This window comes from Yarrowia lipolytica, chromosome 1F (assembly GCF_001761485.1).
Source record: "Yarrowia lipolytica chromosome 1F, complete sequence".
NCBI lineage: Eukaryota > Fungi > Ascomycota > Dipodascomycetes > Dipodascales > Yarrowia > Yarrowia lipolytica.
In genome coordinates this window covers 2,302,878-2,324,882 of record NC_090775.1, presented here as the reverse complement: position 1 = coordinate 2,324,882, position 22,005 = coordinate 2,302,878, and the positions used below count along the sequence as shown (strand labels likewise).

The window sequence follows — 22,005 nt, the reverse complement described above, 5'->3', positions numbered from 1 at the left end:
GTCCGCCCAGATTGCCCTTTTCGACCTCGTTGACGGTTTTCTTTTTCTGCATTTTACTGTACCTCTATCTCGACCACACAAGATGGCTCTTTATTACATTCCGCACTGGCTGTGAAACAAGCTCAGTCTAGCGTGTCGAGAAAAACCTGTATTTCGACTAAGCTCGAAAAGCGTAAGCTCCAGGTGTCGCTCACTATCAACTCAGATTTGGTCATATGGGAGACACGACTGACAACAGAGAGAGACAAAAGAGGCACAGATTCCGCGCGTGTTCGGAACATTGTATGTTCGAGTACGAGTACGAGAGGTCGCTTGTCCGTCGTTCCTTGTTCTCTAACCCCATCGCAGGTGCAGCAGACACACTTGGCGACATGTGTCAGACGTCATTCTTTGTGAAATTGGACCGATCCACTAAAAAACATAAAAAACATGTTCTCGCGCTGGCGGTCAATTCATCTGTCGTTTTCTTTTAGACACTATGCAGCAGACGCACTTGTACTCGTACTGTAGCAGACGCACCGTCGAAGCTCTCCCAGGGGTAAGACTCTAGCTCAAACACCTACAAACCCCAGTAACTATTCCTCTTTGGTGAGTACTGTGGGGACGCACGGCGCATTAGTGTTTGGAGGAGCTTGAGTGGGGTTGTATCTGAAGGGTCATTAGTGTGCTTAGTCAGTCGTGATGACCTCGTTTGTGCTGCCTATTTTTTGTTGTCGCCAGACATTGTTAGGTCCGTTGTGGCACTTCAGATATTCGTCATGTATACTTGGTGCACATTCTCACCGCATCATTAAACACAAGGTTAGCTGTGGTTTAACCTGCTTTAATGAAACCTTGAAGTGCGTACCGACTGTACATTCCACCAGGCAAGATGAGCAAGGATGGTGGGCAAGTGAGAGCAAATAGCGAGGGAAGATTTCACAGGAAGCACCAGATGCTTGTTATAGAGGCTAGGACTGATCTGCACGTGACATGTGGTGGGAATCGGGTCAAGTTTACATTGGTTGGAGAATGAAAGCCGACAGAGGAACGGTGGGGTCGGACCAAACCTCAGCCTCTCTTCGACGCGTGATGGTTGTCTCGACCTCTAATCCACGAGCTTCATTTCGACTCTAACGATAAACCTGTTTCAGCTGACCCTTTACGCGAGGTTGCTGGAGCAGAAAGTGTGGGGACCACGGCCATGTGAGTAAACACGGGCATAGGGATGGATATAAGTTTGAGAAAGGCTACTGGAAAATGGGTAGGACTTCATCTAGCGACGTACTTGTACATACAATGAGCCAGCTGAGGACGGCCTGTCCCCAAGATGGGTCCAGAGTGATACTGTCGCTCGTTCAATACCATAGCAAATACCAACTAAAGGATCGTGCTCTATACCACATTCTCAGGCTGTTGCCGGATGTTGGCCAGGTTCCAGAATCACAGAGTAGTCCTTTTCACTACTGCGACAACTAAGGAAACACACTAAGCGGTTGCGTTAGTGTACGGTAGCATGTATTGGCCAGTAACAGAGAGCGTTGAGTGGTTGAGTAAGTGCTAGTGGGGGCGTATTAATGGACTGAATGATGGCAGTATTGTACAAGAAAGTATGTCCAGACTTAATAGTGCACCCTGCAGAAGAAGTTGTATATATCTCAGGGTTAATCTGGGTTACCGAGGTGTAGTTCCATTCCGTTTACTGGCGACTGTCTACTTGTATCATACCCTTGAATTTACTGTGACATTGTTCACGCGGAAAGATACGGTATATATGTACTGTACATACTCTGTAAGGCGGACTGAAGAGTAAGTGAGTCAGTGGGTGATTTTGCTGTCACTACTTGTAGATAGGTGCACTTGTAAGTACTTGTACTATATATACGACAGTCTCCATCTCTTCACCACTGTACATTCAATTTGCTACTTGTACTTGTAGGTATCATGATCTTTTATTATTATTCTACCTGCTAGCTCCGCCGAGTATAGCATCTATTATCCTTGTGCAAGATTGAGCAGCCTGGAACTACCAGTGCCGTTCAATCTGCTGTCCTTCTCATTGCCATGCTAAAATCGAGACTTCCAAGTCTTTCCGGGAATGGTTAGTTTCGTGATGAAGATGGTGACACCTCCACAGAACATGAACACTCCGGCCCAGGCCTGGCAGCCGTCAAACGAACCGTTGTCCTTGAGCAGAATCTGACCAGCGATGGGCATACAGGTCAGACAGGCAAAGGCGACGAAGAAGGAGACCATGCCTAGTCGTCGGCCAACCTCAGCGACAGGAGTCACCATACCGACCAGGGCAGGGAACAGGGAGATGGAAGAGCCTGAAATGATACCGAAGACAGCGGAAAAGGCGATGATGGGAGGGTTGGTTCGTGCTGGAATCCACAGCGCGAAGATGAAGACGGAGCACAGAATGGTGCAGAAGGCGTGCATGTTAAAGCCTCCAACGTGGTCAGCAATGATTCCAGGAAGAATTCGTCCTACCACGGAGCAGCCATTATAAATGGAAATCAGGTAGAAGGAGACTCGGGGAGACATGCCGTTGCTCTGGCCCTGGACAGACATGTATCCAATGGGCACAAACAAGCCCCAGAAGGTCATGAAGATGCCAGCGGTCAGCAGCCAGATGTGCATATTTTTGTAGGGCGCAATCAGATCCTTCTTGATGTCCAGAAGAGGCAGTTTGGGGTTAGCGGGGATTCGAGAAGAGATGGTGACGGTGCAGATGAGCGCCATGCCCAGCAGAACAAAACCAATGGCTCGCACGGTCCAGGGGAAGCCGATTCGAGGCTCGAGCTCGGAGAACATGAAGGGCATAGTCAGACCTCCAATGGATGAGCCCGCAACCGCAATACCCAGGGTGAAACCTCGCTTGGCCTTGAACCAGGTGGAGACACCCAGAAGAGATGCGTAGTACAGCATGGAGTTTCCCAGCGAAGTACAGATACCCTGGGCAAGCAGAAAGTGCCAGTACTTTGTAGATGCAGAGGTGGTGAAGACTCCGAGAACGACGAAACAGGTTCCCACGCCGGCAAGGTATCGGGGTCCATATCGCTCGGCAACGGGGCCAAACAGCAGACCTCCAGCCACCAGAAGGAAGATTTGCAGGGAGGTGATCCATGAAACGGTCGATGCAGAATAGTTGCTGAGCTGGTTAGTGAGATAGAAGGCTTCGAACATGCCGACTACGTTAATGTATCCAAAGGAGGCGTAGATGCCACAGAAAGCTCCCAGACAGGCCAGCCAGGCCTTGAGTCCCACATCTGGTGGAGGCAAGCCGGCCATGGGGTTGGGAACAGGCTCGGTAGTCTCCTCCGGCTCAGACTTTTCCGACTTGAAGGCGTCTTCCTCAGAGGCGTCTTCCTTTTCCTTTTCCAGCTCCACGGTGGCAGCCATAGGCACAATGTCAGATCCAGGAGAGGGGGGCAGTTGAGACATGGTGGATATAGCGGATACACGTCCTGTTGGCTTCCGCCGCAGTATATAAACAGCGGATCTATGTTTTAATGTTTTTTTTAGGTCGACCCCTAGACTAGTCAGCTATAGCGGTGCTGTTATGGCGCAGCTAAGAGAGGGAACCCTCCAATACGTGGGAAAAAAAATAGCGGAAAACTGGCAGTTAGCCCCTTTTGGTCCTCTGAGGGCCGGGAAACTGGTACAAACAGCCCCTAGACTGAGGCATTTAGTCCGCTTGCCCCAGACATCTTTCAACAATTGCTTTTCGTCCTTCATGGTACGGCTTGGGATAGACACAAGCTCTCCGGAGATAAACTTAGGAGGAGGATAGCCGTGGTTCTTGTCTTGGCTGTTTCGGCTGGAGGTTCGGGGATCGAGAACGTCTTTTTTGTGTGCTCAACGGGCAAGACGCTCTGTTCTCTGTTCTTCTATTTTTCTCTTTCAATCTTGTCATGCAACACTAGCTCCAGGCCTGGCTCTTCCCACACACGGCCTTCAAGTGCAGTATGTACAGTGAAAGCCTCGTCCCTCTCAAGCCCTCGTATCTGCGCGTCGGAATTAAAATACCATCGCTGAAATAGCCTAATAGTCTATCCTGGACGAGCGTGTAAGATGGACAGATTGTCCCCAAGACCCCCAAAGTGGGCCTTTGCAAAGCCGTTTGCTTCACCCCCTCTGGTCTGATGCTGTCTCCGAGAAAATGGCTTGTTTGCACAGTGGTTAGTGTCCGTTCATACCTCCGTTTAGTCCCACTACTACCTAGTGCCGACCGGTAGCGTGCCATCTGCACTAAACCTTGCCAGAGGTTAACGCTGACAATGGGAGAGCTGAGATGTGTAAGCAAAGAGTGATTGAGGAGGGAGACAAGTCATGCGCGAGACCAAGGGAAGGAGCTCTGCAAACAGCCCTCTCGAAACCACACGTCAAGCCCCTGTCCGGAACCCTCCAAAACCACATCTCTTCGCTCTTGTTTTTCAAACAAGACCACTGCCGCTTGACAATTGATACCCCACCTATAACCACCAGCTATAGGCTACAATCAATCTGCGATTGAAGAGCGCAAGGATGTACTTTGACTGCAGTGCGATACATAGGGTCACGGCAAGAGATATCAACCCAGACTAACCCTCGACATGCTATGAAATCATCGTCTCGGAGCGGTGTTGGGAGTAGCAACAGTGCTGCTGCTCTCACACTGGGACCAGTACAAGTACCAGTAAAAGTAGCTACCGGCACTTGTATCAGAATAGTCCAATCTCAGCAGAAAAGGAACTGCCAGATAGTTCGTTCGAACCCCAACTAGTTCTTAAATGGTATCTTCAAGATTTTGTCTCATACCAAAACCGCCGACTCATACAAGTCAAGAGTCGGCAGTCCATTGAATGCAACTCACTTTTCCGGACTTGGGCCGTTGAATTCCATACTCCACGATTGGTCCCTGCTTAGACTCGGTCGTGTCTATGCGGAGGAGCAGATCATGCATGTTTCAGGCTGCCCATTGCAAGCGTGTGTCCACTCATTGCTCATCACCCAAATATTTTGGTCTTTCAGATTAGGCGACAGACCATGGGCTGAGTCAGCGGGTTAAAACCGAACAAGTCGCCCCGTCGCCCCGGTCACGTGACGGGGGAATGGCGGGTGTGAAGCCAGGAGGACGAGAGGGTAAAAGTCTGCATCGCCAGCAAGTTCCCAGTGGCTGCTCTCAGTTGGAGGCAACATTGTTTGGTCCATGTTACAGCCACTTGAACAACATGCTGTTTACTCTCTCAGTAAACCCTTTGGGACATGGTTAAATCGCGCTCCGAGAAAGTCCCAACCCCAAACCTTTGATTTTGGCCTCACCATAAACTCTGTTGCAGGCTGATGTGCGCTGATTATCCGAGAGAGTTTGAGATGAGTCCAGAGCCGTCACGTTTGGAGGGCCATGAGACGTGGGTGTAGAGGTTGGAAAGAGCACAATGCGGTTTATATAGACGTCTGAAGGTAACCACGCGCGGTTTGTGGGTCCCCGGCTTCCCCATTTCCCCCCACACGTGGCTCCACGGACACCCACCACCTCGATTAGCGTTTCGGAGATAATTACCTGGGGGAGCGAAACTTCGGAGTGCATGGATATATCTTTAGGGAGTCTTGACTGACGTGCGCTTTATTCCTTGACCAGGTCTCGGATCAGGTAAGACAGACTGACCGCAGATACTAGCACGTTACAGACGACTACTCCTACGACTACACGCCTCTTACTACTACTCACACGACCTACTCACCCCACCACTACACTACAATCACATCTACTCACACTCAACCCACACTCTCACTCATGACAGACCAAGAGTCTAGACGAAACGGACTGGAGCAACTGGCGGTCCGGGCCATTGCGGAAATGAGAGAAGGACAGGGTCCCCGACCGCCAGATACCCGCGACCAGCAGCCGCTGGATCTACTACCGGATCACGAGGACAAGTCCGTGAACAACAATGGCACTCGATTGGCGCCCTACGAGCAGTGCATTCCGGACCTGTCTGCGCCCGGAGCAGGGTTCGAGGACGACTTTTCACGGGTCGTCAAGCGGCGGCGTAGAGCGCCTGTCAGCTGCCTGCTTTGTCGGAAACGCAAAGTGCGTTGCGACAAGCAGATGCCGTGCTCGGCCTGCAAGACTGCTAACGTGACGGGCTCGTGCGAATACGCCCCGCCCACTTGGGGAGGACGAGAGGTCCGAGGAGGACAGGAGATCCAGTTCACGGTGGACGAGGCCGAGCCCATTTCACAGCCTCCGGGCAATAACAGCTCCAACAGCGATACCCGAGGTCACCACAGTAGCAGCAGCAGTTGCTCCAACATCAGTGTGCCGCCGATGCAAAAGCCGTTGACGCCGCCCCAGATGCTGCAGCCCATCGTCAGTCCACTGCAGCCCACCGTCAAGTCCAAGTCCTCGCACCAGCGCATGTACGGCCGGTTCCCTAATGCCGCAAACTTGCTCCGAGCGGACCTCAGCGAACGTCAACGGGCCAAGGGCGTGGAGGTGCCGCCTTCTCCGAGAAAAAAGCAGCCGCTCCACAACGACGCAAAGTGCAAAAGGGCTATTGAAACGCTGCAGGAGACCCGCAGACGCAGGTCCGACAGCCCCATCGACCCCGTCTACAAGCCGCTGCTGGACCTCTTCCCCGGCCAGCAGTACTGTGAGTTTCTCATTGACTCGTTCCTCAAACGGGTCAACACAGTGCATTACTGCGCCTGTCCAGAGGGTCTGAGAACGGATTTCAACGCCCTGTGGTCGGCCAAACAGCGTATCGAGGATGGCGAACAGTTCAATGCCCGAACATACCTCAATCTACCGTCCATAGCCGTCATGCTGTTGGTATTCCGACTCGGCAGAGGCTCATACCCGCTCAAGGACTGGAGCCCTCCAAACTACTGCATCAAGGACGGCCACCGAGACAACACGTATCTGGGTCCCCAGGTGTTGGAGGTGGCCGAGGCATGTCTTAACGCGTCGCATATTTTCCGACACGGTGGGCTCAAGACCATCCAGGCTCTTGTGCTCATGAAACTGGACTGCTTGTACGCTCCAGACTCCGAATACTCGCCTGATGGGGTCGATTCCGTCAACCTTACCGGTGTCATTCTTCAGCTGGCGCTCTCGCAGGGTCTGTACATGGATCCCGCCAACTTTGATACCCAGAGCACCTCAGTGTTGGCGTTCCAGGACTCGCTGTTGGTGCAGTCTCCCAAGGCCCACAGGCGGTCCATGAGCGTGTCGTCTGCGGGCTCTGCATCGCTCATCGAGCCGTCCTCGGCCAAATTGTGGCGTATACTGTACGGATGCGCACTCATTCTGGACGCCAAACGAAACCTGGAGGTTGGAATTCCGTTGTCGTTACCTCAGGGCGATTGTGATGTGTACTTCGACCACACAGACGATGGTGGAAAGACCGCCAGCAACGTCCTGGCGTTCCGTCGGGCCATGCTGCGCTTCTGTGCCCTCTCGGGCTGTGTTATGACCGAAACAAGCCGACCAGTCATGTACAGAAACGAACCTCTGATCCAACGACTGGGCCAGGACTTACACAAGTTCGGGGTGGACGAGGTGGCTTCTCTTGCCCAGCTGCGAGAAGAACTTGGCATCCCCAAGGACGACTCGTTGGCATTTTCGTCCGATGACGACCATGCCGACGAGTCTGACACCTCGTCGGTTGCGTCGTCGGCCACCTCTGCCCTCCAGCTGATCCACAGATGCCGCATTTACTGTCTGTGGTCCAAGCTGTGTGTGCACTATGAGATGGACACGTATGACGCCTCCGAGGAGCCTCTGTACGGCCACCGTGAGCTGTGTGTTCGACTGGGCATTGAGCAGGACCAGGCCGGGGTGCTGTCCCAGTACCGGGTCATTCTACGCATGTCCAGTCTCATTACTCTGCTGGTGTGGGTGGCCCGGCGACGCACTGCCTCTGTGGAACTTGGCGCCCATTCATGGTACATTGTGTCTCTTGTGCATTCCATGATGGGTCTTCCGTTGACCGGCGTCATCACGTGCTGGTTCCGTGTGGCTATTTTGGCCAAGGAGACGGGCTCTCTCAAGGGCACACGCTGGGACCCGGATTGGCTGTTTCGACTCATCACCCAGGGTATTGCCGTACTTGGCGACACGGATGTCGGAGACCGCCAGATGCATGGTCTTTGCGTTTCGTTTCTCAAGAAGGCCCGTTCCGACTTGGGGCGTTTGCTGGCCAAGATGCCTGGATCCGACCCGGCGTACCTCTCCTCTCAGTTTGATGCCATTGACAAGCTGGCAGAAGTCGAGGTGCTGAGCGAGGAGGATGAGGGCTTATGATAAGGAGTGAGCATGGCGATAATTGCATTTTCTTTGGTATCCAGACTAGAGTATAGGAGGAAGGTGTAACTACAGCGTAGGAAGAAGGAGTAGTTTACGGGCATATATCTGAGACACTGAGAGTATTTATACGATAGAGTGTGAACGGAAGATATCGAAGTGTTCGCCAGGTACGATACCACAAATCGGGTCTGTGCCCGTAGTCGCACCATCATGGCGGTCTGGCCTAGAACAAGGTGCATGAAAGACGTGTATCGTGTGTTAGTTCAGTGATAGTGGTTAAAATGACAAACAGTAGTCTCAAAAGGTGGGCTTGCCCCCCCCCCCCGTTGATGCATGTATCGTAGTGATGGATGGCGACGATCAGTTTGTGAAGATAAAACTTATTTTATCTCTCTCATTTTCCAGTCTGCTTCTTACTGTACTTTTACGGTATGTCCTCTCTTACAGTATAATTATTCACCAAGTCCTATTTCCGGCCCTTCATTCTTTGTCTATGTACGAAGAGTACCACCCCTTGCACGTCCATCACACGTACCTGACGATTGTGACCTACGCCGTTCGAGCGACACAGGTTGTAGGCGGCTTAGTAATGCTTAGAAACATGTGATTCGAAGCGAATGGTCTCTTGGGAACATCTCTTTGGCCTCCCCGATAAATCAACTCTTGTATCATAGCTCCCATCCTTACCTATTCGCGCGACCCGCTATGACGTGCAATACCACACTCCATGCTTAAAGTTTTCTTCGCCGAGTGTCGATAATCCGACATCCAACCCAAACCGCTCTCTGCCACCACACTACACACCATAACCATGCACCAAGCGCTCCCCCGTCCCGGCGGCTCCGAAAACTCGTTTGTGCCGCGCAACGGCCGGTCCGGCGGCCTGCTGGGCCAGATCAGAGCCACCGCCCAGCGGATAGCTGGACCGTCATTCAACCACCGAGGATCGTCCAACCTCAGAGCCCTGGTGGTCGGCCTGGCCATCTTGCTGTCAATTTACACGTTTGTGTCGATGCTCACGACCCCGGCCGGATATACGTACAAGACTGGCATCCCCGTGCTCGGCGGAGGCCCCGACTCCATCAAGGTGGCCTACTCCAAACAGCCCTACATCTACCCCACCATCGCCAACGAGGACCTCAAGCTCAAGGACGGCGCCGATAAAGACCGGCAGACGGTGACCCAGTACACACAGGTCATCTACCGAGACGGCGGCAAGTCCAAGCCTGTGACCCAGGCCAACATTGTCAACGGCCATGCTCCATTCACCAAGTCTACTCCTGGCAAGCCCCGAACTGTCATTGTCATGAGTCTGGACGGCACCGATGCTGCGCGAGCCGACTCAGAGCTGTCGCTGACGATTCTGCAGAACCGACTCAACTATGCCAAGAAACATGGCTTCGGGCTGTACGCGCGGTTCTATCAGGACTTCCTCAACCCTCTCAGCGGCCACGGAATCACGCCCGAAAACTACGAAAACTGGGCCAAGTTTGAAATCATCCGAGCAGCAATGCAGGCCTTCCCCGACGCGGACCGAATCTGGTGGCTGGACTCAAACGCCCTCATTGCCAACGACAAGTTCAATGTGGAGACCGATCTGTGCGACCCCGTCAAGCTGGAGAAGATCATGCTGCGAGACGTACCCGTGATCCCTCCCAACGGCATCATCCACTCGTATAAGCGGGTGCCTGCCAAGGACATTCAGCTGCTGCTTACCCAGGACGATGCAGGCCTCACCTCCGCCTCCATGATCATCTCCAACGACCAGTACGGTCAGGCCATCACCGACTACTGGCGAGACCCTCTGCAGTACAAGTACGAGGACTTCCGGAAACAGCAGCCGGGCAACCCTGAAAACGCCGCCCTTACACACATGGCCCAGTGGCATCCCACAGTGCTGTCCAAGACAGCCATCGTCCCCGCGCGAATCCTGGCTGCCCGTGCCTTTGACGGCGAGGTTCTCAAGGACGTGCAGTACTCCCCCGGCGACTTTGTGCGCCTGGTGCCCTGTCACTCGGCTTACCAGTGCCCCACCCAGTGGCTGGAGGCCGTGCATGAGTCCCAGTCCCAGGCTGCTTCGGCTTAGTCTGAAAATAATTAGCATACGGTATAATAGAGTCACCACAGGGACCCGACAGTAGTTAGTGGTATAAAGTGATCACTTGATTGTCATCACTTCGATTTAAGTGGTTTGGTTGTGGCTACAATGCTAGCCTATAGGTCCAGTGCCTCACTTGTAATCTGAGAGACAGAACCAAGGAGATGCAGAGTCTTGTGCTTCTACCATATCGTATAGTAGTACGACTTCAAGTACCAGCGGCGTGTATCTTTTGTAGGCTTTCTTGTAAATATGAATCTACAACGGTAGTACTTGTATCGTAACTGACATACTCGCCCAGACAATACCAACAACCGAGAGATCAGACAAGAGCACAGTGATTAAGGAGACGACGCTCAAAATCTGAAGTCATTTAGTTGAACATATAGCAATGAATGTCTTCGTTTCACCTGATAGTGTTCTTATCGACTTGACAATAATAAAAAAGCGGACTATCCCCTACTTCTCCAAGTTCTCTACACGCCTTCTCATTCCGTCTAATAGTAGCATGCATAAATAAAAACTTACATAGTGTTGAAGTCGTCGAGCTCGTTTCGGTACTTGAGAGTGGCCTTCTTGATCTTGGATCGGTCGGTCCAGGTGACAAAGTCCTCCATGTTTCGGGTCACCAGAAACGCAGGGTCGGTGACAATGTGAGGACCCACTCTCACGTGACCCTGCTCGATCATGGCAGTTCCAGCGTCCAGTTTTTGGGTCATCTTGAGTTTGTGCATGATGACGGGGAGTCGTCGCTTGGCGATAGCAGACACAGATATCTTGGTCTCCAGATGCGAAACGGTGGTGTTAGTGGAAAGAATGCCCATCTGGTAGAGTTTGTCGAGAAGCAGCTTTTCGTGCTTGATTCGAACAGGGTCGTCCGGTTGGAGCTGAGATAGCTTGTATGCTAATTGTCGGATCTTACCGCAGATTTTGTTGTACTTGTTGTAGTCGTCTCGGTCCTGCAGATGGAAGGTGCCCATCACCTGCTGTTCACGGTGGCCATTATCTGTCTTCCAGTTGACAAAGTCGACCTTCTTGAGCAGCTTGCCCTCGTGGTGCTTGAACTGTCGTACCATTTTGTCAAAGGTGTTGTGAAGAAGTGGTGATATCTTTCCCTGCACCGTGAAGAATAATTTGGGATTTTTTTGATATAGAGTTTTGCCATGCATAGAAGCGAGTATCAAGGAAAATGCTTAGATGGGTATTTGGTGTGACTACCACCGAGACTACTTGTAGTATTGTTTGTGTTGGTTTTTGGTTTGATTTTTTATTTTTTTTAGTTATTTTTATTTATTTATTTTCCAACTATTAAATATGCCATACCTTGGTAACTTGTTAATACTTCCTTTTCGATCTCCTTCTATTTCATTTGGAAATTCTCAACATTTCTGATCTATGGATTGATCTTTCCAAAAAAAATATATATGTATATATCAAAGCATCCCTCTCTATCGTATGCACTTGTACGCGAGTGGCAAACAACTCTTTACTTGTAGTAAAACAGTATCCTCAACTTATCCTATCATACCTCTATTACCAAATATATCTTTATACAACGTGTTTTCGCTTAAAGCAGGTCAACAATGAGCTTGGAACCCTTGTTTCCATCCTCGGCAGCAGCAGCAATCTCCTTCTTACTGTCCTTGAGAGTCTTTTTGAGCTCCTTCTTCAGCTTATCGTCCTCCAGGTTCTCCAACAGAGTCACAATGACAAAAGCACCGTCTCCAGTGGCCCATGCGACAACGTGATCCCCAATTGCATCGTAGAACTTGGCACCGAAGTCGATGGGAGTCTCGACCTTGACTACCTTCTTCTCCTTGTTGTTCCAATGTCCCTGTTGAATGAGGGTTCGCAGAGCTCGCTGAGCGTTGGGCTGCTTGATGACGTGGTTGTCACCGGCGGGATCGGCAGACAGAACCTCCATAAGAGCAGCGATAGCCTCAGACTTGTCACCGTCACACGACAGAAGAGCCTCAGAAATGAACTGAGAACCCAGGGTGTCGTTCATGAGCTCGTAAGCGTTGTTGGCAATGGCCTCGAGAATCAGAGGGGACATTCCCTTGTTGATCTCCTCCAGTCGAAGAGCATCATCCTTCTTGGCAGTACCAGTTGCGGTCTTCATCTCATCGTACTGCTTGAGCTGATCCAGAACCAGCTTGTTGAAGTATCGAGAGTCTCGGCCTAGCATGGCATACAGGAAGGGTCGTCGACCGTTCTTGTCCATGAACAGCTCATGCACGGGCTTCTCGGAGAGCTCACCAGAAAAGGCCTTAACAACACTCTTGGTATCGTCAATGGTGTCAAAAGCAGTCATCATGACCATGTGTCCGTACTGATCAGCAGCCAGGGTGTCGGCAAAGCTCTTGAGCGACTTGAGAAGACCCTTCTTCTCCTTGGCAGAAGCCATGGCCAGAGTCTTGCAAGCCACCTGCGATCCCTCGTTAGTATGCACCATCTCTGCAAACTGCTCGCCAATCAGATCGATGAATTCGGTCTTCTCCGAGTTGTTGGTGTCAAGGTTGCTGACGTACTCAAGCATGGCAGCATGAATGACGGTGAAACCAATGGAACCCTTGTTGACAGCAGCAGTGATAGTTTCGTTCAGGTTTCGCATGATGATGGGTCGCTTCTCGGGGGCGTCCTCGATAATATCCTTAAGGGTCTTTGTGCCAGCAGCGTCTCGGAAAACGGCAAACTCGGCACCGAAAAACTCTTGGATGATTTGTCGCTTCTGAGCAGCAGTGCTGTAGTCTCTGTAGGCATCCTCCAGCACATAGGCACCCTCCTTATGACGCATGAGCTTTCGGAACCGGCCGTGCAGCTCGTCAATAATAGATTGTCGAACGGCAGCAGATCCGTAATGCAGCATCTTGACCAGCAGGTACTTTCCGTAAGACGAGATGGCCAGGTCGTAGTAGTTGCCCTTCAGCGCCTTTGTGATGATCTCTCGCTTCTCCTTGTCAGCGTACTTGAACAGAGTCTGGATAATTCGCGATGCGTCGTGCTTGAGAATCAAGTTCTTGATATCGTTCTTGGAAATGGCCCAGATATCCTCCACCAGCTGCTTTCGCTCAGCAGGCTTGACACCAGTCTTCATTCGGAGCCGCTCCCAAATCTGCTTGATCTGAGCGATACTCTCTCCTCCAGATCGAGCAAGCTTTCGTTCCTTCAACAGGCGCTTCTGCTCAGCATGGCTCTCGGCAGCACTAGACTTGCCGGCAGGGGCCTCCTCTCCGTCCTCCTTGGTCTCCTCATCCTCCTCGTCGTCGTCAAGAGCGTCCTCTTCGTCATCTTCCTCCTTCTCCTCGTCGCTGTCGCTCATCTCCATGTCGTCAGAATCGGAGTCATCGGAGTCCTCCTCCTGATCCTGTTCCTCATCAGTAGATGCAAAATCCTCCTCGGAAGAAGCCTCTTCGACCTCCTCAACCACCTTCTTGGCGCCCTTCTTGCCAGTGGACTTCTCCACCAGTTTGACCTTCTTGGACACCGTCTTCTCTCGACTGTCAGCTGATCGTTTAGCAGAACCCATTGTGTGTAATGTGTAGTGTATAGCTGTGTCTGTGGCCGAATATGCGAGTTTGAAAAACTTCAAAAATAATTTCGAATAAGCTTCATAAAATTTTAGAACCCTTACCCGTATCAGTGGTGAGCGAACGAGGCGATTCTAACGCCACTTGGGCAGAATGTGGGGAAATATATGTACAGGGGGAAGTTGTTCTTGTCTTATATATGGCATTTTTCAAGATGTATGTTTTTTTAAGTCACTAAATAACTCTTTTAAGGCACTATTCTCTTGTCTGATTCTGGGTGTCTTGTACACACCAGCTATCCAACAATAGTATTAAGTAAACAAAGTATATTTAGTTGATCAAATTACCTCAATAGAAAGAGTAAAATAGCCACGAAATTCAAAGAATATTTCATATCGTAGCTGTTCTCTATAATGCTTGCCATTTGTGTACTTGTACAATACGTATATGTTACTGTTTTCGTCAGCTTCGCCATGTATCCTTTGTTGCCAGTCTCAGAATGCAAGTGTACCGGTGACAGATTACCCAGACGAACAACCCATAGCAGTGGCACGGTAAGGTCGTGTTCATATCAACCGAAAGCTCTTACTCTGACAATCGTTACTTGTATTTAGAACTGATACTCTTTTTTTTTAGTTCTAATGACCTTCAATCATATTGTGAAGCGTCTAAAAAAGTGCCCTCGACTAAATGCTGTACAACATTGACATTCACACGGACCATGTCTGGGCTCTGGTTACTCTATAAATAAAATGTAATCACCGGTAATTACACCGGACAACACTGGTAGTTGAGGGCGTACTCAAATGAGGTGAAAGGGGTTGGTCTTGCCCATTGCAACTTGGATCTCTGAGGATCCGAGAGCATCCAGCTCGAAGCTAACCAAGAGTAGAAAGCTGAGCGAGGCACAGGGCGTTCATGGGGAGAAGGATGGAAAAATATAAATAACTAATGATCGAGGTTCATCTGGTTGACGAGATGCTCAATGTCCCGGGCCTCCAGTTCCAAGGCTTCCTGGATCATCCGTTCTTCTTCGTCTTCCAGTGCGCCATCTTCGTCGTCGGTCAGATCCATGACTACGTCCACGTTTCCGTCGAGATCGCCGTCGACGAGCCCATCGACAGCTCCATGGACCGATTCGTGAGACTGTAACTCGTCTCGCAACAGCTGTTCCAGCTGGTGCTCATCGCCAATGTCTGGCAGCTCAAGGGCTCCTGCCTCCACCAAGAGACGCAAGTCGCGGGCCAGTTCGCCCTGGATGACGTCCGCCTCCATTTCAGAGATAGCAGTTCTTTTGGCCAGCACATTTTTGATGCGTCGCAGCCGGAGGTGCTGTTGGTGAGCGGCCACGTGGCGGTTGCGGGTATCGTACACGTCCTCGTCCACCATGCCGCGCGTCGCCACCCGATACTTGCCGTTTTCGGCTGGTTTGGTTGCACTCATGGCATGCTGGAGTGGATCCAAAGAGAGGTGCGGAATGAAATGTTCGGATCCAGATGCACAAGAAAAATCAGGTCCCAATCAGTGAGCAGGGTAACTGTATTTCTGAGGACGGTTCCTCTCAGCAGGGTAATAGGAGGGTGGAAGTGGTGGCAGAGGGCTATAAAATAGTATTTGTGTCACTATAATAAGACAGATTGATTCCGGTTGATGTTTTTTCTGGTGGAAAATCCACTTTTTATCTCTTCAGCTTGCCTATGACCCGTGCTATAGGGGTAGGTCCAACCTACAAGTAGAGTCAGTAATTACTTAAGACAGCACCGAACGAGATATTATATATATACTAAAAACACGGCGGTTGTAAGAGCACCGCCATTCAAATATAATACAAGTGCCGTACTGATTGTTGATGTCAGGAACCACTGCTCGTACGCCGATGTTCCTGGTACAGTCTAGTCCAAACGACACCCTATCTATCGTACCAGTATGTACTCGTACTCGTACTCGTACATAATTAGATCGCGAACCTCAGCACACTGCGTATAGTCGTTCCGACAAGGACTGCAGAGTAAATGCTGTAGCATCTGTGGGAGTGTTTGTTTGCATCGCATCATTCTGCAACAACAGTTGTATTCTCTTTTGATAGGTCGGTCTCTCCGTGCGAGATATTCCATCTTCTATCCTACATTGTACAGTAGTGCCTGTGCCTATGATCCGTGTATAGATCACCAATCCCCTTCGGCCGTTTCTATATCTACAATATGGGGAAAACTTCTGACAGACTATTCCCCAACAACGACTTATTACTGACTGTACACAGCTGTCATACACTGTAACCGAGATGCACGATCAATGTTGAGCTACTCGTGACCCGTCTCATTACAACTGCAATTATCGTGTGTTTACCGTACCTGTACCTGTACAGTAGACGTGGTGCCAAATGCGTCATAGTCCACCCGATATATACCGGCTAACTCACTTCGCTAATTCCGGCCCACGCGTTGTGGCTTGGTGCTGGTTATCGGAAGCTTTTTAATTTCCATTCACGTGTGTCGTCTGCGACAGATCAACGATCCTGGATATTATCACCCATGCACGATGAGATCGCTTAGATGAGATGTCAGGGTGAAGTAGTAGGTCGCTGCAATGCCGGTGTAGTGCCTCGGACAGCTGGTGGAGGGGTTGTGTCCACACTCAGGTTATATATATACTTGTGCCAGTGTGCCCAGTTTCACCTTAGAGTGACACCAAACGCCCCCAACTGACACCTTTCCCACACACCTACTTTACTGTACTACAACACGTTACAGTTCACCACCCCACATGCATATAGGATACATTTTGTTGGGGAGAACCGAACAGAGGGGAGAGGAGGTTGCACTGAGCAATCAGACCATGTGACCGTTTTTTGAAGGAGATGTGCTGAGAGCGGGGGGCCAGAGATCATGTGAGGATTTGTTGAGAATCCTATGGGGCCTGCTAGGGCACCATCCAGGCTCCCGCCGCCCTCCCTTCGGCCCGAGAAACAAGCTGTAAACCGCTCAGATCAAGCCGCACATATTTTTGCCCTCCCTACCGCCTCCCACCCGGACCTTCCTCTGGGCTGTCTTGTATGTTTATGTGGACGTATGGTGTGCGGCAGCTCAATTTTGATTGGTCGGAACCATAATAACTTTAGTTGATCAAGGTGCGTCTACCGTCTTTGTTGCAGTCCCCGCCTACGCCGCAGATTAAAGGAACTAACTCACCGCAGTGGCTAACGTAGCTTTTCGCTCCCCGTAACTTGTCTTCTTTCTCAGCACAAACACACATACACAAACAGTGAGTATAGTCACCGTGGCGACACAGGCACAGCGCCATTGAGGCGCCGAACGCCCTCTCCTCCATTGAACACACGCACATCCACAGTGGCACTCTCGGCTCAATTGCACGTGGCTTGATTCACCTCAACGCAAATTGACACGCAACCGAGAGGTACCGAGTAACAACCGAGGTGGTTTTGCGATCAATCGGGCTGCAAACACAGGTGGCGACATTGTCAGCCTGTGATGTGAGACCCGACCATGGGGCCATTGAGGGTGCCCATCACGAGTCTCGGTAACCAGCCCATCGCATTCATGATGTGTCTTGGGGGGGAGGTATCACAGGGTGTGATTGTGTTTTGCACCAACAAACGCATCAACACTATGACACATCGGCATTCAATGGTCGTCTCCCGTCTCAATTGAGTCTATGGCGTCCTTCAACTGCCACAATCACCGTCTGGAGGTGACGATTGTTTTTTTCTCAGTCGCTGTGCTGCCGCGCGTCTTGATGACACCCGCACGTGCTGAAGCATCATAACACGCAACACGTACTAACCCAGTGGCTCCTCTCGCTTTCTCTGACATCGCCAAGGCTTCCAACGACCTCCTCAACAAGGACTACTACCACCTTGCTCGAGCCTCCCTCGAGATCAAGACCAAGGCCCCCAACGGTGTTGCCTTTGTCGCCAAGGGTAAGTCTTCCCAGAAGGACGGCTCCATTGCCGGTAACCTCGAGGCCAAGTACGCCGACAAGGCCAACGGTGTCACCGTCACCCAGGGATGGACCACCGCCAACGTCCTCGACTCCAAGATTGAGATCGATGAGGCTCTTGCCCAGGGTCTTAAGGGTGAGCTCGCCACCTCTTTTGTCCCCTCTTCCGGTGCTAAGAACGCCAAGCTCTCTCTCTTCTTCAAGCAGCCCTCTTTCCAGGCTCGAGCTTTCTTCGATCTCCTGAAGGGCCCCACCGTCACCTCCGACGCCACTCTTGGCCACGACGGCTTCATTGCCGGTGCCGAGGTCGGATACGACGTCTCTGACGCCAAGGTCACCAAGTACTCTGCTGCTGTTGGTTACACCGCCCCCGTCTACTCCACCTCCATCCTGGCCACCAACTCCCTCTCTGTTTTCTCCGCCGCCTACTTCCACCGGGTTAACCCCGCCACTGAGGTCGGTGCCAAGGCCACCTGGGACTCCAAGGCTGCTGCCGCCCCCGTCGGTCTCGAGATCGGTGCCAAGCACACTCTTGATGCCAACTCTTTCGCCAAGGCCAAGATCAACAACCAGGGTATTGCCGCTCTTGCTTACTCTGTTGGCCTCAAGCCCGGTGTCCGAGTCGGTGTCGGTGCTTCCATCGACACCCAGCGACTCGAGCAGTCCGCCCACAACCTCGGTGTTTCTTTCACCTTTGAGGGTTAATTAGAATACTTTAATGAGTTCTGTATATGTAATCAGTGTGTCTGACTGACGGTATGTTGGCTTGTAGCTTTCTTGTCGTATTCGGCGCTGTCGCCGAGGTGTAGTATCTTGAGCAGGCTGAGGGAGAGGACTTGCTACTGTCATTTGTATTTGTTACCTGACTGGCCGCCATATGGATGCAACAACGGTTGTTTGCGTGACCAAAGTGTCATGGTGCCACGCTCTTACGGCTTCGGTGTGATTTGACAAATGTACAACAACGTACAAGTACTTGTAGCGGATCTTGCTGTTTTACCTCGTGTGCTTACAGTACGAGCACGATGACGGATATAGCCACACAATGTTGTCTGTAATTTTTTCTGTATGTCTTCTTACAATGTATCGTAGATACTGGTATCAACAGTACGAAGAGAGAAAAACACACACACGTACAAGGACGTTGTGGATTGTACTCGAACCGTAGTCCCGCCTCCTCTATTGCCTCATAACACATAATTCATTACTCATATCTATAAATATCTATATGGGTGCCAGTGGTGTCACTTGGATGCGTCTGCTCGATGGCTGTAAATGTTCGATTTGAATGGAGACCTTTGAATTCTTCAATGAGGTGTCACTGTCTCATCGATTGGCTCGTCTAGCACGCTATCTACACATCATGGCAATCAACACCACACCCGTGGCCCCCAACCCAGCAACAGCTCCGACGTTAATGCCTCCTCCCTGGGTATGATACTGTCTCTCTTCGTTCTTCTTGCGTCGGGCCTGTCGAAACTCCTCGTCCTGCTGGCGCTGGTGTCGCACTCTATGTTCTTCGTACGAGCACTGTTGGTGGTGGTGTTTATCGTAGTCAAAGTGAGGCACGTCGTAGTTGGACGCCTCTCGGTGTTCTCCGGAAAAACGCGAAGAAGCAGTGTTTGCCTTCATTTTCGACGTTCGGTAGCCACCCTGGAACGTGGACGTACGTTGCTTGTCTGCCCGTCGGTTGAATCCAGACGCAGGCCGTTCGCGGAACATTCCAGTGCTGTGGAATCCGGATCCAGTGTTGGGGTTGCCCTGGGTGCCTGCCGAGCCTCCATTAAAGCGGTACGAGTTCTGCTGGTCGTAGTCTCGCTTCTGAGCGGGATCAGACAGCACCGTGTAGGCCATGGAAACCTCCTCGAACTTGAGACGGCTCATCTTTTGCTCCTCCTCGCTCTTGTTGCGGACCCGGTCGGGATGGTACACCTTGGAGAGCTGGTAGAAGGCGGTTTTGATTTCTGCCGCCGTGGCGGACACGCTGACGCCCAGAATCGAGTAGTGGGTCGACGAGTCTGCGGCCCGAGCGGCGGACGTGGAAAAGTGTCGAGGACCTAGTCGCCACATGGTGGACTCTGTAAGACTGCTGTTCCTGTAACTTGTGAAATTACAAGTCCCAGTGCCATGCAAGATTATCGGGAAAGACTCAAGATTAGGCTTGGGTTGGGGAACAACAGATTGGGAAAGGGAAAGACTTTTCGGAGCGTTCCCCCAGGAATTCCGGGAACAACAATACATAGACGGAGTTGTTTTCAGGGCAGAATTTGATCAAAAGTTTCGGAATCAAAATATAGCCACTATTGGCCAAGCTTGATACCCCCTTCCACTTGGCCAAATACCCATTTGCACTGTCGCAATAAAGTTGAATCTTAAAAGTGCTCTGATCTGGAATCTTCGTTTCTTCATGCTGAAAACTTCACCATTAGTGTAGAAAGAACACGAGATATTTGGAGGTCTAATTAACTGAGGCTCCTGCCTTGATGTGCCTGAAGCAAACTCTCCATGTCACGTGATTTTGCAAGTTGGGCAAAAGAGTGGTCAATGGTGCGGGTATGGCGTTCGTTCTTGGTATGACGAGATCTATGCTCGTGGATAGGAGTTATCTGTCACTGGTGGTATCCATTCGTGTCGTATGAGCACAAGTACATACTTGTACTTTAGACAGGTGTTGTTCATTCCATTGATGGTTCCAACTTGGCAGGTGGTGCTATTAGTTGAGATCTTCAACAAATGACCCAACTACCCTCTTTACTTGTACGATCCGGATGCAGCTCTCGCTACTCACAGTCGACCACATGTTCGGGAATATCGGGATAAATCACCATAACATGTAATGAATCAAGCAGACAATAACGTGACTCCAACATGTGTCTCCCACGCTACCCACTCAGACACTTGGTGCACTTTCCCTGTCACTGTCAAAAGCCAGAATAGTCCGATATTATGGGCTTAGACGGAATGTGCATCTTTAGGGCCGAGTGGGAGCTGGTTCCGGACTATGGTTAGGCGCCAGATAATATTGTGGAGGTGAATTCCAGACAATAGCATCCCTTAATTAATTAAAAGGTTGGTATAGGCACTCTCCTGGGGGTACCAATCATCGGCCTGAGCTATAGCTCGCAATTACAATAGCACCCCTGTCAGTCTGAAACAGAGCATTTGCGGATCAGACATGGTTCCCATGGGAACCGCCCTCGTGTGTATCAACAGTAAGTACTGTACATACATATGGCTTCAGAGGGTAATGATAGGAGTATACGCACAGTCGGTGCTGTACACTGTCAATGACAGGCCTTTACACTCATCAATGCTACAGTATGTACAGCACAATCACAGCACCATGGACCGTCATATTATGTGAGCCAGTGCATCTCCAACACTTACGGTTTAAGCACTCTCCAGGTCCACACTTACAGGTGGGTGGAAACTTTCAGGGGTCCGTCGATCACTAGCAACCAGACGATGCGTAGCGGCAGAGGTCTTTGCACCGGGGGTTTTTGTGGCCGGTAAGCGCCTCTCAGCGTGTGCTAGAGCCGACGCCAAGCTCGGTCTTGTTGGCGGCCCTCGGGCCCTGTAGTGCCAGATATGGACTCGCTCTGGTCGCAGACGTCTCGCACGCGTTCGCGTCAATACGAGCTTTTCTGGGGCAAGGTTGTGACACTGTGCGCTTTCTTGGCTGGACACACAAGTTTTTATATTTTTATTTTTTTCGTAAAAAAACGGGTAGGTGAAAAATGTCACCTTCATAAATGGGAAGAAAAAAAAATCGTAAAAGGCGCACTATGCCAAAATAAGGAGGGGAAACACCGTCTCCACAGCTGTAGCACCCCGTAATACCGCCGAGGGCAAACTAGTCTATGCTATCACCACAAACAACAAGTACAAGTACACCTGCCACAAGCAGCTGATAGGGTGGACACGTCACTCCGTCACTCGCGTGGGAGGTGTAACCTCACAGTTGGACTCTGGCTCAAGCGCAGCGCTACAAGAGCACAAGGGAAAAACATAGACTCGCAAATAAGCTTTGCTGGAAACCAAAACAAGCCGTGGTCCACCTAACCTGCACCAAGAGATATACCATACCGTTACGAGGTAAAACGCACCACTCTTCCACTCTCTCGCTCATTTTCGAATATTCAACA

The 22,005-nt window shown here is 50.9% G+C and overlaps 8 protein-coding genes and 1 pseudogene across 8 annotated transcripts; 4 read left to right on the top strand and 5 right to left on the bottom strand.

The window, feature by feature from the left end:
• Positions 1 to 2,046: 2,046 nt before the first annotated feature.
• Positions 2,047 to 3,426, bottom strand: YALI1_F23214g (uncharacterized protein; the record flags this gene model as incomplete). Its single annotated transcript, XM_505536.2, has 1 exon — positions 2,047 to 3,426. One exon carries the CDS (start codon positions 3,424 to 3,426, stop codon positions 2,047 to 2,049), a length of 1,380 nt encoding a protein of 459 aa, XP_505536.1.
• Positions 3,427 to 4,582: 1,156 nt separating this feature from the next.
• Positions 4,583 to 5,032, top strand: YALI1_F23201g (uncharacterized protein; the record flags this gene model as incomplete). Its single annotated transcript, XM_068283422.1, has 2 exons — positions 4,583 to 4,726; positions 4,769 to 5,032. The coding sequence occupies 2 exons, from the start codon at positions 4,583 to 4,585 to the stop codon at positions 5,030 to 5,032; spliced, it is 408 nt and encodes a 135-aa protein (XP_068139523.1).
• Positions 5,033 to 5,761: 729 nt separating this feature from the next.
• On the top strand, positions 5,762 to 8,272 carry YALI1_F23191g (uncharacterized protein; the record flags this gene model as incomplete). The annotated part of the gene is made up of 1 exon (XM_505535.2): positions 5,762 to 8,272. One exon carries the CDS (start codon positions 5,762 to 5,764, stop codon positions 8,270 to 8,272), a length of 2,511 nt encoding a protein of 836 aa, XP_505535.1.
• An 814-nt stretch (positions 8,273 to 9,086) lies between these two features.
• YALI1_F23157g (uncharacterized protein) lies at positions 9,087 to 10,361 on the top strand (the record flags this gene model as incomplete). Its single annotated transcript, XM_505534.2, has 1 exon — positions 9,087 to 10,361. One exon carries the CDS (start codon positions 9,087 to 9,089, stop codon positions 10,359 to 10,361), a length of 1,275 nt encoding a protein of 424 aa, XP_505534.1.
• Positions 10,362 to 10,897: 536 nt separating this feature from the next.
• On the bottom strand, positions 10,898 to 11,542 carry YALI1_F23133g (uncharacterized protein; the record flags this gene model as incomplete). The annotated part of the gene is made up of 1 exon (XM_505533.3): positions 10,898 to 11,542. The coding sequence occupies one exon, from the start codon at positions 11,540 to 11,542 to the stop codon at positions 10,898 to 10,900; it is 645 nt and encodes a 214-aa protein (XP_505533.2).
• Positions 11,543 to 11,940: 398 nt separating this feature from the next.
• On the bottom strand, positions 11,941 to 13,902 carry YALI1_F23109g (uncharacterized protein; the record flags this gene model as incomplete). The annotated part of the gene is made up of 1 exon (XM_505532.2): positions 11,941 to 13,902. One exon carries the CDS (start codon positions 13,900 to 13,902, stop codon positions 11,941 to 11,943), a length of 1,962 nt encoding a protein of 653 aa, XP_505532.1.
• A 949-nt stretch (positions 13,903 to 14,851) lies between these two features.
• YALI1_F23095g (uncharacterized protein) lies at positions 14,852 to 15,346 on the bottom strand (the record flags this gene model as incomplete). Its single annotated transcript, XM_505531.3, has 1 exon — positions 14,852 to 15,346. The coding sequence occupies one exon, from the start codon at positions 15,344 to 15,346 to the stop codon at positions 14,852 to 14,854; it is 495 nt and encodes a 164-aa protein (XP_505531.2).
• Positions 15,347 to 17,708: 2,362 nt separating this feature from the next.
• Positions 17,709 to 18,565, top strand: YALI1_F23071g (Compare to YALI0F17314g, Misc non-coding, similar to Saccharomyces cerevisiae POR2 (YIL114C) and POR1 (YNL055C); ancestral locus Anc_2.254, similar to uniprot|P04840 Saccharomyces cerevisiae YNL055c POR1 mitochondrial outer membrane porin; annotated as a pseudogene).
• A 645-nt stretch (positions 18,566 to 19,210) lies between these two features.
• Positions 19,211 to 20,101, bottom strand: YALI1_F23047g (uncharacterized protein; the record flags this gene model as incomplete). The annotated part of the gene is made up of 1 exon (XM_505529.3): positions 19,211 to 20,101. The coding sequence occupies one exon, from the start codon at positions 20,099 to 20,101 to the stop codon at positions 19,211 to 19,213; it is 891 nt and encodes a 296-aa protein (XP_505529.2).
• Positions 20,102 to 22,005: the final 1,904 nt, after the last annotated feature.